The sequence below is a fragment of the Ochotona curzoniae genome, unplaced genomic scaffold (assembly GCF_017591425.1).
Source record: "Ochotona curzoniae isolate NIBS_2020 unplaced genomic scaffold, NIBS_Ocur_1.0 contig_43, whole genome shotgun sequence".
Classification (NCBI taxonomy): Eukaryota; Metazoa; Chordata; class Mammalia; order Lagomorpha; family Ochotonidae; genus Ochotona; species Ochotona curzoniae.
Genome location: NW_024466218.1, coordinates 27,880,597 through 27,897,553, shown reverse-complemented (window position 1 = coordinate 27,897,553; position 16,957 = coordinate 27,880,597). Strand labels below are relative to the sequence as shown.

General features: G+C 47.4%; 1 protein-coding gene across 1 annotated transcript; it reads left to right on the top strand.

Annotated features, from left to right (window-relative positions):
• Nucleotides 1-279: 279 nt before the first annotated feature.
• On the top strand, nt 280-16,349 carry CPLX4 (complexin 4). The gene is made up of 3 exons (XM_040984744.1): nt 280-457; nt 6,271-6,358; nt 16,122-16,349. Exons 1-3 carry the CDS (start codon nt 291-293, stop codon nt 16,347-16,349), a joined length of 483 nt encoding a protein of 160 aa, XP_040840678.1. The 5' UTR covers nt 280-290.
• Nucleotides 16,350-16,957: the final 608 nt, after the last annotated feature.

The following is a 16,957-nucleotide window of genomic DNA, read 5'->3' as shown; positions in this document are numbered from 1 at the left end:
AATGAGCGTTGATGCAGAAGGCAGCCAGGTGCATCTGACTGTATGGTTGATAATCGGAACCATCTGTCTCTGTCCACTGAGGCGTTCTCCACACTAATCCAGCTTACAGCCGGCAAAGCACCCTTCTCTGTCATCATGCCCTTGAGGAAATGAGACAGGGCAGAATCCTGTGCTCACAAATGTGCTGCAGGCGTTGGTAATTTTTGGAGGGTTTGCATTGTGTTGGGTTGGTTGGCTGGGTTTTCTCCCTTTTTCTGAGTTTGGGTTTGTTATTTTCTGGACCGGAGACAATGGCTTTCTTTGTGAAAAGTATGATAAGTAACCAGGTAAAGAACCTGGGATTTGGAGGGGGGTCTGAAGAGAAAAAAGAAGAAGGAGGGACGACGGACCCTGCAGCGGCACAAGGGATGACCCGAGAGGAGTATGAGGAGTACCAAAAGCAGATGATCGAGGAGAAGTGAGTATGCGTGGCTCCACAGCCCTGCCCCGCCTTCCTCGGCGCCCGCCCTGGTCCCTCGGAGAGCTCCAAGATGCTCCTCAACCCCGGGGAAGTTCCTTTTGCAAAGGCAAAGATTTCCCCCAGTGACAGCAGCTTGCACCTGTTACCTGTGTGGATGAATGGAACGGAGCAAAGATAAGAGGTTCTCCAGGCCTTTGTTGGAGCAGCTGGGCATGTTCTGGGCAGGCTTACTTTCATTGACCTTGATTTGGTTGTTGAGACAAAAAATGGTGAGCAACCATCTTTGCCATCTGTGTGAAATTCACTTTCCTAGTAAGTAGAAAGAAACTAAGAATACCAACTATGTACCTGGTGGAGGAAAAAAAATCTAAAAGACCAGTTATGTTGTAAAATTTGACTTACTGAAAACCTGGAATACAGTTGAGGGCTGTTCATTGTGAAAATTCTATGCTTGCAGTAGAGTAGAACGGTAGGATGAATTTCCATATATGCTTCAGACATAAAGTCAATAGCGTTTGGCTGTACATGTGGATGGATTAAATAGATGACAGATCATCAGCCGAAAGTAAATCCCAGGTGCCATTACACTTCACCCCTAGACATTTCAGCTGTGTGCCAGCATGCTCTCAAAAATACACTAGCAGCATCTTGGTTTTATGGAATGTATCACTCACAGCTTTCCCTACTTGAAGACTTAAGTGTAATCTGTATTTAAATCTGTATTTAATTTAAAGTTGAAAGTAGAATCAGTTTGCATCTTGTAATAAGCAGTTAAGAGTTAAAGCATCAATCTAGGGGTGGGGTCTAAAAAAAAGAAAGCATCAATCTAAAGGTCAAATGTTATTGTATGTCACAAAAGGAAAGATTCTCTTGTCATCATGGCTGGTTTACTCAAGTTAAGTTACAAACTAGTTACCTAAGTCTTTTTTTTTTTTAAGATTCATTAATTTTTATTGGAAAGTCATATATACAGAAAGGAGAGACAGGGAGAAAGAGAAAGAACTTCCGTCCGATGATTCACTCCCCAAGTGACCACAACAGCCAGAGCTGAGCCAATCCGAAGCCAGGATCCAGGAACTTCTTCCAGGTCTCCCACATGGGTGCAGAGTCCCAAGGCTTTGGGCCGTCCTCAACTGCTTTCCCAGGCCACAGGCAGGGAGCTGGATGGGAAGTGGAGCTGCCAGGATTAGAACCAGAGCCCATCTGGGATCCTGGGGAGTTCAAGGCCAGGACTTTAGCTGCTAGGCCACGGCGCCAGGCCCTTTACCTAAGTCTTTTAGCTAAGATGATTACAGGTAGATAGACTAATGACCCCAGAGGAGACAGTGGAAATACAAAGCCGACATTTAGTGGGAACCTCGTCAATTGTATTTTTCTAAAAGAAATGATAGGTTATAAAATACCTGGAATGTGTTGGGATTGGCTCTGAAGTAAATTAAAATCAGTTAAAAGCAGCAACAGTTTGTTTGTTTTTGAGTAAGTACAAATACAAAGGTGAAGTTGTACTAAATTCAGGTAGGAAGCAGCACTCCTGACAACTGGCTGGCCTTGCCTTGGCATGGGAAAGAAATGCAGCTGCAAACAGAAAGTAGGAATCACAAGGAACTGCAACAACAGCACAGACATTTTCAGATCAAACGAGGTCATAAAGAGCACGTGGTCAGAGATTTCTACGGTACACCTGGGCGTGCAAAACATTATTTAGTGTTTTCAAGTAACAAAGCTTAAAATGCCTTAGTGGTGTGGTCAATCAGCCAATAGGACAGCTTTCTGTGAGGCTGTGAGAACATTATAAATTCAGGTGCTCACCCAATTTAAGAAATAGTGACAGGACAATAAGGCAGCCGAAGGCAAGAGCAATGACAGCTGGTCCATTGCTCGAGTTTTCAAGCATTGCAACATCTGCAAAGTGGCATCTTACACAGAAGCAACAGATGTCAAGAATGGTACACCACAAGTTCAAAACAGGCAGCTATAGGCTGTATTGTACATTAAGACAAATATGTGCAAACAAACCTTCCTAAAAATCACCACTGTTATTTCAGAAAAAAAATGTGGGATTGACCCTACCAAGTACAAATGAAAATCTATTTAGCAAGGCACCGTACTGCATGTTCGTTTACTTTTCTGTGCTCAGATTTTTTTCTTCTCTACTGAGAACATATGTATGGGCAGAAGTCTGAACCTAAATAGAACATCTATGAAGGATATAGAAGTCATCGCTTTGTCCCTCAAGCAATTGAAATACACCTTTACCTTATGTTATGGTTATGCTTCAGTAGTTGCTGCTTCTGTTGTAACCTGACTCTGAACTTCACTGGGTTGATTGAGTGACTGGATCCCTGCTATGGGGCAGGCTCTGTGCACTGAGATGGGAATTTCTCCTGCTGGAATGTTCGCTCCACTAGGGGACCAATGTTTCTGATTCATCTGCAGTCTCTGGAGTTCCGGAGTCTGAGCATGAGGTCTACATGTGGCTTGGTGCAACCTGCATAGTTTTTTGACTTTTCAACCAAGGTGCCCAAATAATCCAGCAAAGGAATATCTTTTCAACAACTCTATTGAAATGACTGGAGAACTCAAGTTTGACCTCTGCCTTACACTACACACTAAGAATAATATGACATGCATCCGTTGCTTAAACTATGAAATTTTTAGGGGGAGAAAAAAAGTTTTTGCAACTTGGAAGTAGGTGAAGATTTCTTTCTCATGAACCAGAAAATAATAACCCCCAAATTTGAAAATAATATTACAGTCTATCAAAATTTAACCCGTGGTATACCAAAAGGGACCTTTGTGAAAATAGACAAACCACAGATTGAGAGAAGATTATCTGCAAAATATATATCTGACAAAAGACTAGCATCTAGGATAAACAAAGAATGACAAATCAATAATAAAAGCAAAAAAAAATTGGTAAGAGAATTGAACAAATACTTTGTAAGACACATACACAATGAGAATTTTTTAATCACTAAAGAAATGAAAATAAAGATAACACATACCTCTGTAGCTAAAATTAGAAAGGCCAAAAATAACAAGTATAGGTCCAAGTGGGAAACCACTAAGAACTCCTGTTTCCTGAGGCGTAAGAAAACACATCATCTTGGCCAAATGTCCGACAGGTTATTTCTTGTAAAACTATATGTATTAAGCAAAAATACCCAGCAGCTCAGCAATGTCATGCCTAGATTTTACCTAGAAGAAATGAAACTACACGTACCGATAGACTTGTGCACAAATGCTCATAGTTGCTTCCTTCACTGTAGCCCCAAATGGGAATGAATACAAGTGAATGTCAACAGGAAAAGGGATGAACTGATTGATTTGTGCTCACACGTGCAATAGAGTACCCAGCCACAAAAAGGAGCAGATGATTGCGAAAACGACATGGGTGAATCTCGAGTTTTTTATGCTGTATGAGAGAAGTCTTACACTGAAGAACTTGAAGTACCCAGTCCAGTTAAAGGTGGTTCTGAACCAGGCAAAGTCTCGTACGGTGGAGAAGAAATGATGACTGCCTCGGGATGGGAGGGCAGGTGCAGACCGGCAATGGAAAGAGGCCACTGTCACAGAGCAATTCATGTTTGAGTTACACAGATGTGTGCATTTGAGGGCATCAGCAAGAACTCCACATGAAGTTTGTGCATTCAGTCATATGACATTTTTTTTCTTAAAAAAAAAAACAAACAAAAACAAGTTTGTAGCCCTGGTTAATATGCACATTGGATGCAGCTTTGCATCAAAAAATATGGTGAATAAATGAATGGTAGAGAGTGGGTGAGACACAGGAGAAAACGCGGGTAGTGAGATGTGAATTGTAGAATCCAGATAGTGCGTGTTTGGATTGTACTGTAAAATTCCTTTAACATTACTGGACATGTTAAGGGTCTTTAAAAAAAAAAAAGCCATTGACTGATTGAAAGGCAGTTACACAGAGAAAGGGAAAGAGATCTTCCACATATGAGCTCACTCCCCAGATAGCTGCATGGGAGGATTGGGCCATGGCAAAGCCAGGAGCTCTTCCAGGCTTCCCACGTGGGGGAGGGACCCAAGCACTTGGGTTAGCTTCTGCTGCTTTCCCAGGAGCATTAGCACAGACCTCGATCAAAAGTGGAGCATCCAGGACACACCATTTGAGCTGTTGGTGTTGCAGCTGGTGGCTTTACCCATCATGTCACAACTCCAGCCCCTGCGTAAAGGTTTTAATAATAAAATGTTGCAGCAGGTGTAGGTGAAATTGGCTTCCTTCCTGAGCTGCAGGTCGCTAATCTCTTGGACGAGTCGCTGTATTCTACCAGAAGATAGAAACCAGTGCTCTCTCCTGCCACTCCAGCCCTGACATCTTGCAGATGGAAATGATTTCACAGGGGGCTCAGCCCAGAGATCAATAGTTTAATCTGTGTGCTTGCTTCAAATGCAGTCCTTTCTGAGAGAGCTTTGGTGACAGGTCTAAGATTATTTCAAAATCTGGAGTCAGGGAATGGAAAACCATTTTCACCTGAAAATGAAAACATGAGTTAGACACAAAGCACACACACACACACACACAACATTCCATGCAAAGATGCCTTCACAAATCATGAGAAGAATTCCCATCAGGCCTCACAAGCTCTTAGCCTAAGAACTCAAGGCAATTGGGAAACCAGACACACTCTCAGTCCATCTCTTGCTGCTGTTTGCATCTCGGCAGCCAAGCTCTCTGAGCACTCAGCTACCCAGACCTTGTGGCTGAAGCACAATGGCAGTCAATGCCTTCAAGTCCACTTGTCATGATGTCAGCCTCACTTCCAGACTGCCTTTCTTAGTCACAACTTCACTTCCAGATCTCATTTGTTCAGCTGGGCCCAGCCTAATATGGCCAAAGGAGCAAGACTGTGTGTTAAGATTTAAGCTCCAACACTGCACTTCTGTGTACATCCTGGAAGGGTGGTGGTTCCAGGGAGCCTACAGACAGCTCCAAAGGGGTCTGCCTCTGCCTTGGTCAGCAGGAGCAAGGAATCCGCTGCAAACTGGCGTAAGCCATTCCAATGAGTCATCCTCCAAGCAGCCCAGAGTCTGCCACTACCTTCTTTGGGAATACCTCTTTTCCCAAAGGGGAAAGGAGACTCTGATTGCATTAGGGCATGACAAAGATGACACTGAAAGGAAACAGGTTAATAATATATCCCCAAATCCCATGCACCCACAAAAGATCCTCTGGCCCTGGCCACTGGACCCTTGTTCTACCATGTATAAAAATCACTCATTCTATGGGGTGGGTGGGAGACTGGGTGGGGCTTCTCCTTTAATATCCCCCTTTACCTCAGATACATGAAGGAAACAATATGGAAATAATAGTCTTACCCACGTTCCTGTAGCTCTTGAACCTTTTTACCCTAACTAACTATGTAAAGATTGTCAAAAATCTAATTAAAAAATGAAAAAAGTTTTAAAAAATCACTCATTCTAGAAGTGCATCTTACCCTTCCCACTCGAGCAATTCTGATGGGACAGGAATGGAATCATTCCAGCTGATGCTGAGACTTGCAATGCTTGGCTGTGCAGTCCTTTGGCAACTCCACCCTGGCAATGAGCACCCTGCCTCTCTCCCCATTTTGCAGCATAGGTGATTACCAAGTCCAAGGTATTATTATTTAGGGACCTGTGTTCTGTTATGATAGGGAGGTGACAGAGAGCCTGGGAAGGAGGGAAAGGAACTCTCCAGTTTGCCAGGTGTGCACAGGCAGTGTGCCCTAGTGGTCTCTCCTGGGGCCAGTCGCTGGGACATTCTGAGCTTCTCACATCCTTATGACCTTTTATTCTTCTAGGATGGAAAGAGATGCTGCATTCACCCAGAAAAAGGCCGAGAGAGCGTGCCTCCGCGTCCATCTCAGAGAGAAGTACCGCCTCCCAAAGGTAAGAAAGATGCTCTGAACCCAGGCCTGTGCGACCGTTTCACACACGCTTGGCACAAGGTGACTGCTGTGAAGGTACGTGCATCCTAACATAGACTGAGGTGATGCAGCAAGAAGGACACTGAGCCAGGAGTTTATAAACAGTCAGGCCCAGGGATTTCACTCTTGGAACTTCTGTTTCTATCCAGAAAATGAAACAAATAAACAGAATTCAAACAGTTTTTAAAATGTAAATGTTTTATCTAGATTTTTGGAGAGGGAGAGTGCAAGGCAGACAGAACACCGAAATGCGGCTCAGGTCCTCCCTGGAGAATGCAGAGATTCTGTCTGCTCCAGAAAGGAGCAGGTGGCTTGGCCAACCTGTGTTGCTGTAACACTGCACCTGACACTGTCTGATGTAGAAAGAGCTACGGTGTGCTTGGCTCAAGATGCTGGTGGCTGGGAGGTTTCCTGCCTGGCAGACAGAGAGGTAGGAGGGGCAGGAGGCATGAGAGGGGGAGAGGCAGAGGCAGGAGAGGTGCCATAGTCATTGTTTCACAGCAACCTGCTTCTTCAGAACAGGAATGATGCCTTCCCAAAGTCATAACCCAGTCAGCTCCTTCTGGACCCCGTCTTTCAAGTTCCCACTGTTGCTCACAAGGCCTTCCAACCATGAAAAGAGTAACTTAGGACTGGCCATCCCTCCTTCTTTCCTGACACTGTCTGTTCTTTCTACCTTAAAAAAAAATGTTTTTAAACTACTGTTTTATTTGAAAGGCAGAGTTACAGAGAGAAAAGGAAAGACAAAGAACTGTTATCAGCTAATTCACTCCCCAAATAGATACAAGGGTCAGGGGCTAGGCCAGGAGGAAGCCAACAGCCTGGAACTCCACCTGGGTCCCCCATATGGGATGTTAGGGGCCCATATACTTGAACTATCTTGAATGGTATTTTTTTTTTACCCAGATTAGCAAGGAGCTTGATGAGAAGAGGAGCCAGGACAGCTCAATAGACAGAGGCTTAATCTACTGTACCACAACATTGGCCTCTCTTTTTACTATTAATATTTGGGCATTCTCCAAAGTTTTCAGGCAGTTTTCAAATCCACAGAGGCTTAAAGTTGAGTGTCAAGACCTGTCCCATCTCCCTGCTTAAAGGAATGGCACCCAGTCCCACCCCCTTGAAGCCAGCCAGGGTCTGATTAGCTGATCCATGACCCATGAGTGACCATCTGCATTTGGGATAAACAGGTGACAGTTTCATATGGACAGTGGGGTTCCCTGCAGAATATACTTCCGTCTGGAAGCTTCCCAGGGCTCTGCCATAATATGGCTGCACTTGGTACAAACGGATTCTAAACGCCGCAGTTCTAGAAGTGCAGTGAATGATAATTGCCTGCTTGGTGTAAAAACGTGGCACTTCTAAGTCACCCTAGTCAGTCCAGATGGGCAGGACTCAATATGAGATGGGGCACTAAAGAAGCTGTGACTGACTTTCCTGCTTCCGGCTCTGTCAGCGGTCCTCACAACCTCTTCCCGCCCCACCCCCACCCCCCCTCCACCCCCCACCAGGTCCTCCAGAGCCTTCCTAGAAGTCCGTGCTTTGGGCATTATGGAGCAGATTATGCATTTTAGATTCTGTTGCAGTGTGCCAGGAGAGTGAGCTGGGGGTTTCTGGCGCTGGACCATTCAGCCTGGAGAGGCGCCGACGGGGAATGAAGAATGAAGGGGGCGGGGGACGTGGCACAGGATGGCTTGCCAGGCTGGAAATGCCAGCTCTTCTAACCCAGCACCCAACCAGAGTCTCAGAGCAGCAGGCTGCAGGTGACTCTGGTCTGTCTGGGTACAGGGGAACCCTTCCCAAGGGTCCAATGTCCTCAGGAGCCACAATGGGTATCTTGTTTGTGGGTTTGCAGATGCATCTGCTTAAACAGCAAGGCCTGGGCCCTCCAGGCAGTGCCATTTGGTGCATTGGGGCTGTGATTGGGACAGCCCTCCCACTCCCCATCCCAGGCATGCAGCAGGCCATGGAGGTATGGGAAGGTGAGAGGCAGGCCTACCTTAGGGGGCTGGAAGGGGTAGGCCTCAGGTCAGAAACAAATGCCTGATCCTGGTGGCGGGGGATCTCTCCTTTTATTAAACTGATTCTCACACAGGACACTGGTGGCGGGGGGGAGGGGAAGCCCCCCAATAGGTGTTTGCTCAATGCATAATCATTAAAATGGCATCCACTTAGCGACTTACCCAAGGTCACAAGACATACTGTGACCAGTGGGAATTCACACCCAGTTTTTCTCATCCGGTTTTCCATGCTGCTGTCTCCCCACTCCCTCTCCAAGAGCACAGCTCCTGCCCAGTGAGACCTGGGACCCCGGGACACAGTGATCTCAGACTGAGCCCATACTGCAGCCTCGCTGGGTAGGGAGCACGGGTTCCCAGGACTTGAGTGGGTTCCTGAGGTCCTTCCCCACCACCCCCATGCTGGAGGGGGGCTTACAGAATGTTTGGCCTTGGGCCATCTTATAAAATCTATCCTGGGTAAAGCGAGCTGGTAATAGCATGACTGGTCCACAGGGGAACTGGGGGCACTCAACACACCCTGGGGCTAATGAGGGCTGACCCCTCGGGCACCCCATTCACAATTCCCTGGGTTAGATAACAGCAGGACTCAGTTCAGCTCCCAGCAGCTGTCGGGTCCAATAAGGGAAACCGTGTCACATTTTGGAACTTGAACTGCATTTTCTAAAGAAATGACTTGACTGGTGTTTTCCTACGAGAAAGAGTTTCTGCTGCTGCTGACTTGGGGAAAATGGGTTTAACTCCTTGAAAAAGAGCAAAGTAGACTCCAGCCCTCTCAACTGTGAGAGGTCTTCAATCCCAAGCTTGTTTTAATTTTTAAGGACCATCCCAGGTGTCTTTGGGTAACCGGTACTGAGTCCTTGGAGGAGTCACCAAGCAAATGTGGTAAGCAGATTGCAAGAATGGGATGGGTACTCCCTTTTTTTTAATTAATTACTTTTTTTTAATCTGAAAGGAAGATATACAGAGACCAAGAGAGACAGAGAGGAAGATCATCCATCCGATGATTCACTCCCCAAGTGACTGCAATGGTTGGAGTGGAGCCAATCTGAAGCCAGGAGCCAGGAACTTCTTCCGGGTCTCCCACACAGGTGCAGGGCCCCAAAGCTCTGGGTCTTCTTTGACTACTTTCCCAAGCCACAAGCAGGAAGCTGGATGGGAAGCAGGGCTGCTGGGATTAGAACTGGTGCCCTTATTAGATCCAGGGACGCGTTCAAGGTGAGTATTTTAGCCACTAAGCTACTGCGCTGGGCCCTGTACTTCTTTATCAGCCATTATAGGGTTTGGGTGCATATGGCTAGCCTACGTGGGTTTTATCACATCTGCAAATTCTAGCTGTCTCTTGAGTGGTGTTCTGTTTGGCCCCATGCCCCGTCATCTCTCACCTCTGTCACAAAGGTTTTACTCCTTGAGTCTTGCTTCTCTTAAAACTGCAGACTTAGGTGTTTAAAATAAAAACCTTACCCAGCTCCTTCCATTAGCTCCTCCTGATCCCTGCCTCTTTGATTTGACCAGAACTTTAACAAATAAAGCCCAAAGTTTGAACCTGCCTGCCAAAGATGTGGCTCCTGCCCTTGCAGATTCACCTCTGGCCATCCCATGCCTGAACCAGACCCGCCTCCTTCTGTGTTCCCTGCACCCTGACCTCTGTTTTGTAAAACTTTAGTTTAGTGCCATTTCTTCCAGAACCTTCCATGATTCTCTTTTTCCTATTTCAGGCTGAACTGGGTCACCCTTGTCCATGTTCCTACACTACTTTAGTACGTGGTGTGTTTTTTTTTTCCCCGTAGCTTTCTGTGCCTTCCGCAGACACATGCGCGTTCCTCAGCACCCAGCATGTACTGGCACATGAAAGTTGTATGCACCGGATACCGAGACACATGCTCTCACAGGGTATTCACACAATGAACAGATGCTAGAGGGAAAAGAATTACCCAAAGTGTCAAAAAAAAAAAAAAAAAAAACAAGAAAAAGACTATCTTCTTCTTAAAATCACCTTAAAATTAATTCCCTTGAAATGAGCAAGTTTGACTCGTGACTCCAATCACTGTATAATTTTGTGTAAAAGGTGACTCTGTATTGAAATGGAAATGTCATAGTTTGTCAGAGCAAGGAAGTAATATTTTTAAGAAAGTCACAAGATTCTTCATAAGAGCTAACATGCCCCTCTTCCCAGGCAGTTCAGAATATATATGTAAGTCAAGCCAAATTAATAAAAGAAAACAGTTCCACAATGAACCCTAATCCTATTAACAGCGTTGTCAGTCTGGGTTAGTCACTGAAAAATCATGTTGTGCCCCCTGCTGAGCCGTACGGTTTAGTTACACCTGGTGTTTGTCTGCAGTATTAAGGGCGTCCATCGTCTGGAATAAAGATGGACCAGGAAGAAACTCTTCAACAGAGCTGTCTCTAAAAGGGTCCTACTTTAAACTCCGTTAGAACCAAATGGAGCCACCTCTTATAAAACAGCAAAGAAGATTCTAGAACCTTCCCCGCCAGCCTCCTTCCGAGCAGGAGCTCTGGAGATTGCCCAGCGGGGTCTGAGCCTTGGCCCCTCCCGACCCTGAGCAGCTGTTTCTGGTGGCAGGAGGCGGGTGGAGGCCGGTGGAAGACAGCCCTCCCCCCAACCCTCCCCCCTGCCCCAGTTCCGTGGGCCCCTCCCCTTCACTGGGAGCCCCGAGAGAACAAGGGCAATGGGAAGGAGGCACTTCCCACTTACTGCTGGCAAGCCCTTTGTAAGGGAGCTGGGGACAGCTTCTCCTTCACAGAGAACTGGGCAACAGCGGTTCAGCGTCTGACCCCCTCTACTGGCAGCTGAGCCGAACGAGGCGGACCACACTCCTGACCAGGGTCATGAGCTTTTGAAAGGGTCTTCGCCTCCCAGGACCTCGGCTTCCTCATCTGTGTGGAGAGGCTTGGAGAGGCGGCCTCTGGTAGCCGGCGAGTCCCTCTGCGCTGCCTGCCGAAGGAAGATGAGCCCGCAAGAGGTGCACAGCGATCCCCAGGCCAGCAAGGGCCCACCCCGACACTCTCTCAGTCAGCATTAAAAATCCATGCCCGGGACTCAAGGCAAATTCACACCATTTGTCCTATCTGGGCGTGCGGGGGACTCTTTAAGTCGCCGAAGAGGCACGGGCAGCGAGACAGCAGCCAGCAGGTGCAGCCACAGTGTCCCAGGGCCATATGACACAAGGCCCAGGGACACTGTGCCACGCAGGGCCGTGGTCAGCCACAGGACAGGGAGACAGTCCACGAGGTTCACAAACCTAGCAGCAGCAGGTAGTAGATTAATTCGTCTACTAGAAAAAAATCCGTTTCCGGGGCTCTTTGGTATCCTGCGGACCAAGAGTAAACAAACAAGCCAAAACTAAATCAGACTGGGTGTGGAGCAGGCACCAAGCTTGACTGGACGCTAACAAGCAGTGAGCACTCAGGTCTTTTTGAAGATGAAGCCATCTAAGATAACATGTCTCAGGCTGGGTGCAAGCTGAAGGTTTGGTTGACCAAGGTTTCCTGAGGCTGGAGCCCAGCGGAACACCTGCCGTTCTGTCAGAAGGCCCGGGGAGTGTGGCAGGCTGGGAGTAATTTAAACAATGGAGCAGTCAGCACTGGCATTGCAGATAGTAAGTCTGGTTAAAAACAAGAGATTAAGACGGATCTTGGTCAGCTGGCATAAAAATAATCAGCTTTTAAGTGCATTAAACAATCCCAAATTGATAAGATTTCTCGAAATGAGAAGACCTCTGCAACAGACACTATAGGAATAAAACAGAGCGCATAAGTCCCCTAATTATAAGCTGTCTCACTTCCCTCTCCTCTCTCTCCCTCATCCACTCAAGCTGTGGGTCTCAGTTCCCACACCCCTCCCTTGCCCTATGCCACCTGTGGGGACAGTGATGCATGGTGGCTGTGGCTGCGCTGGTTGGCATGAGGCAAGGCCGCCTTTCCTTTGCATGTGAACAGTGTCTAGAATATTCCGGCCTCTCCAACCTAAGGTTTGCGCAACAGGAAGTGTGGATAAGTCATCCCTTGTTTAAATTGTAGATGAGGTCTGAGCAAAGACAACCACTGGCTGGCTGGGGCTGCTGCAAGCCTTGAGTGGCTGCTCCCCGGTTGCTTGCTGTGGCCAGGCTCTCCCACTCTGGTCACCATCCAGGCCTGCTTTTATCCCTGGGACACTGTCAGCGGCAGCCGTGTTGACGCAGAACTCTCCTGCCTGATATACTAATAGCATCAGCTGCTGTTTGTCCAGGTCCTGGAAGCCTGTGAAGCCATTTCATGACCTGTGTTTATTTAATCTCATAAATCCACCTGGGGTCCTCACACTGGGACTCAGAGATGTAAGGTGACTTGCTCAAGGTCACATGGCAGATGAATGACAAACCCTGGACTTGAACCAGAATCACCTATTCCAGGCTGTAGCAGATGCAGTATTTATAAGTGAGCTGGTTACCTTGGCTGGTTCTCCATCTGGGTTGCTCACGTAGTTAGGGCCTAGTTCTGGTGAGGCCACAGGCCCAGGTCTGATATCCATGGACTGTCCTCTGTCCACTCATGTCTGGGAACCTGCTGAGCTGGGAGCAGGAAGAGCACAGTAGGCAGGCCCTGGGGCCCTTCCAGGGAAGGGTGGGGTCACAGTGGGGTGCTGGCACTGACCAGTGGCCAGGGACCCCTTGGACAGCATACTCCAGGTGACCTGAGGGCCTGGTGCCTGAAGACTGGCTTGTGAGGAAGATGGGCCTGGGCAGGGGAGGAAGCAGTCACAGCCAGGAGAGCAGGGAGGAGCCCAGTGCTGGTGCAGTTACCCAGAGCATGTCCATACCCTCCTCTGAGCGTTGCTGTTTTGAGCAAAGCTCCCCCTGATTGAGTGCTTAATAGACTCTAAGCAGTACTAGTTATCTAATTAACCTCGCACAACTCAGGCTGCAGAGAGATCCCTAATGTATAGATAAGGAAATAAGGCTCAGAGAGGTTGGGTAGAGCACCCCGGGTCACACAGCTTGAGAGGTAGAACTGACAACTTTGCTGGGGCTGCCGGGCTCGGTCCAATACCCTTGCCCTAGGCTGTGGTGTCTCCACGGGAGCAGGACAATGAACAGACAGCTGCAGCAATATAGCTCTTTCCAGCAGAGTGGACCCACAAACTTAAGTGTCTGTAGGCTCAATGGATCACTGGGCAGGCACCTACTGTGTGTGTCTCCATGTCCCAGCTGCTGCTGGGTTCTGAGACCTAAGGTGAGAAGGTGGCAGTCTGTCTGCATGGTGTGTGGAGCTGCAGATCTCAGCACAGCAGGCACCGGAACCGCAGGAGGACTGGCCAAGTCATGAGAGCGGGCCCAGCCCTGAGTGTCTGATGTGTCTTCTTTTTTTCTTGATGAATAGGATATGATTTTATTCTCCGTGTTTAATAACACCTCTATGGAGTCGTGGCAAATCAACCTATATTTTCCAATTAATCTTACCTGTTGCTAGAATATTTCCAATACCTACTTCTGATTATGGTATAACCATACCATAATTTTTTAAAAATTATTTTACAGTACAGTTCCATTCTCCCACCCTTAAATCCCCCCACACACTGATTTCCCCCCACATTATTACAGTAGTATATGAAGGACTTTGCTACTGCAATCACTTCCTTTTGACTTTGCTGTGAGGGGACATTCGTCCTGCATTTGCATGAACTCAAAGGGGATAGACTGCTCTCTGCTTTTCCTCTTCTCCTTGGGGAAAAAATCCATAGAGGACAATCAAAAACAAAAACAGCTGCCACAGGGGTAAGTAAACAAAACATAAGCAGAAATGCAGGATCGGCCAGGAGCCTGTAGGGATTAGCTAACTAACTAATCCCACAACTGTTTGATGGGGGAACTGGTTAATCCTGTAAGCACTTAGAGGGTCCGAGGCTCCGACCAAGTACAGGGACAGCTTACCCATCATGGAGGCTGCTGCCACTGCCAAGGTCTGCAGGGAACGCTGGGGGACACGTCTCCCTCCCAGAAGCACTGTCCGCTTGCCATCCCAAATCTGCCTCTCTCCCTGGCTGCAGAACCAGACCACACAGCCCGGAGAGCAGAGAACAGCCGCACGCTCTGGGGAAGGGCTGTTTGACCCTGGCTCCTCCAAGGACCAGCTAGCAAAGTTCAATGCCATAGAGACAGAGCCGGAAGGATTTTAACCATGTGGTCCCTCCAGCCCACTTGACAGAAGATAATGCCTGGTACACAGCAGCCTGCCATGCTGCTTGTTCCAGAGAGAGCACGAGTGCCTCTCTGGTCATTTCCATTCAGCACCTGGGTCCGATCTCGCTCCTGGGAATTCAGCAGGTGCTGAATTCTTTCTTAAATTCACAGCAGTCTGAGCCTAAGATGATGTTTTTTCTCTTTATGTGGATTTCATGAGCCCTGCCAAGAAATTCGAGGCTGGTCACAACTGGGGAAGGTGGCCTTAACATACCTCTTTTCTACCATTAGTGACATCTTATATAATCTTCCATGTTTCTTGTTACAGCCTGATCACCAATCTGAGGGTGTCAGTTACAGATAAGCTCTCCCAGAGACGAGTTCAACTCATTCTATTGAAGTAGTAAAGGAATCTCCAAGCCCAGATGATGTGCACTAAAGAATTCTGGAGCTGCTGTGCCTTCAATCACAAAATGAGATGCTTAAAGCATCCTGTGGTGACAACACCAGCAGCACGGGATGCTGAGTAGGAGCTGTGTTGGTTCATGTAACAACTGTGATGGTTCATGTAACAACTGTGCCTGGAACACCTGACTCAGGCCAGATCCCTTGCTAGCAGAAGGGAAGCAGAGGACGTTAAGTGATGTGACTAGTGGAATGACAAAAACTTATCTGGTCACTGCCACCTTCTGGAGTAGGATCAGCCAAAACACCAAGTTGTAGCATGGGCTGACAGACCATGCAAACTTGGCAAAGCAGCCCTCGACTGAAGTCATGTAAGAAGCTCCAGGCTTTGTGACCATCTGCATCAGAGAGACAGACAGACAGAGAGAGAGAGAGAGAGAGAGAGAGAGAGAGAGAGAGAGAGAGAAGGAGCTTTTGACAGTCCAGATGGCTGAATTTCCATCTCAATAGGTTCAAGGGAGAATCTAAGAATTTTGATACAGATTTTGATCATTATTTGAAGAGAAACACAGACAGATGTAGGTCTCCAATCTCCTGGCTTGTATCTCAAATTCTTGCCACAGCATAGACTGAGCCAGATGTAAGCCAGAAGCCAGAACTCAATCCATGTGACCTACACAGGTGTCAAGGACCCAATTGAATGAACCATCGCATGATACCTCCTCCAAGGGTGCACATTAGGAAGCTGACATCAGGAGTAGAGCTGAGAAATGCATCCTGCCACTCCATCATGGGTTGTGAGCATATGAAGTGGCCTCTTCACAAGTATGGCAAGTATCCACTCCAAGAATTTGCACTTCTAAACAAGCACCTAGATGATGTTAACACTACTTGTCCAGTGACCACCCTGTGCTAGAAGGTTCTGATTGATCCAAAGAATGACCAAGGAGGAGCCTCCCAACCAGGAGTGCTCAAGTGTGGAGCATCTTGGGAGATGACCAAGTGTGCCATTCACCTCCATTCTCAACAGACCCTCACTGCCTGCTGTGTTTGCATTCCACTTTTTGGTTGGTTAATTTTTAGAGTTACTCATCTATCTCTCTGCTTGTTTCTCACACAGAGTGAAATGGATGAGAATCAAATCCAGATGGCTGGCGATGATGTGGATTTGCCTGAAGATCTCCGAAAAATGGTAGACGAGGACCAAGAAGAAGAAGAGGATAAGGATTCTATTCTGGGGCACTTGCAGAATCTGCAGAACATGGACTTGGATTCCATAAAAGAAAAGGCCCAGGCCACCTTCACAGAAATCAAGCAGTCAGCAGAACAGAAGTGCTCTGTGATGTGAATCAGGGAACCTGGCCATCGCACACACACGTGCTCTCATGGGCATGTGGAGGAGCATAGATTTTGTTTTTAACACAGTCAGTATGGGAAAGATTGTGCTGTTAAAGCTTCCACACATAGACAAACGTTCTGTTGTCATCCCTGAAAGATCGTTCAGCTAGAACCCTGCAGTAGGAGGCATACTATGCTTTTAGTTACACATGTGGCTGAGGCCAAAATGTCAGCTGTCATTCTCATGTCTGCTCAAAGACCTTCAAAGCCAGCGGAAGGAGACCAAAGCAAAGACATTTCCCTTCCAGCTTCCTTCCTAAGAGAATGGGCTTTCATGCTGTCCCACCATTAGCATGGTGGCAGGTCTTTTCAGGGAGCAATGGGAAAGGTAGGGAGCCAAGGATGCAGACTCCAGGGGAAGCAAGGTCACACCACCTCTCCTGTTCCCCTAGTTGGCTTCCCCAATTATTCTCTTCTTTTCCACTCTTTCTTCCTCTATCTTCTTTCCCTCTCCTGTCTGCCACTTCCCATTACCCTTAAATAATTCTCAGGCATTCTGCATGTCTTCCAGAAGAATACCAGTTTCTCCTTCCTAACACCTCTCTTTCAGAAGGAATT

What these genes read in the sequence shown, in the direction of transcription:
- CPLX4 (XM_040984744.1), top strand. Translation starts at nt 291, where the DNA reads ATGGCTTTCTTTGTGAAAAGTATGATAAGTAACCAGGTAAAGAACCTG. An exon ending in AAGCAGATGATCGAGGAGAA is followed by an intron (nt 458 to 6,270) that starts GTGAGTATGCGT and finishes TTATTCTTCTAG; the next exon opens with GATGGAAAGAGATGCTGCAT. An exon ending in AGAAGTACCGCCTCCCAAAG is followed by an intron (nt 6,359 to 16,121) that starts GTAAGAAAGATG and finishes TTTCTCACACAG; the next exon opens with AGTGAAATGGATGAGAATCA.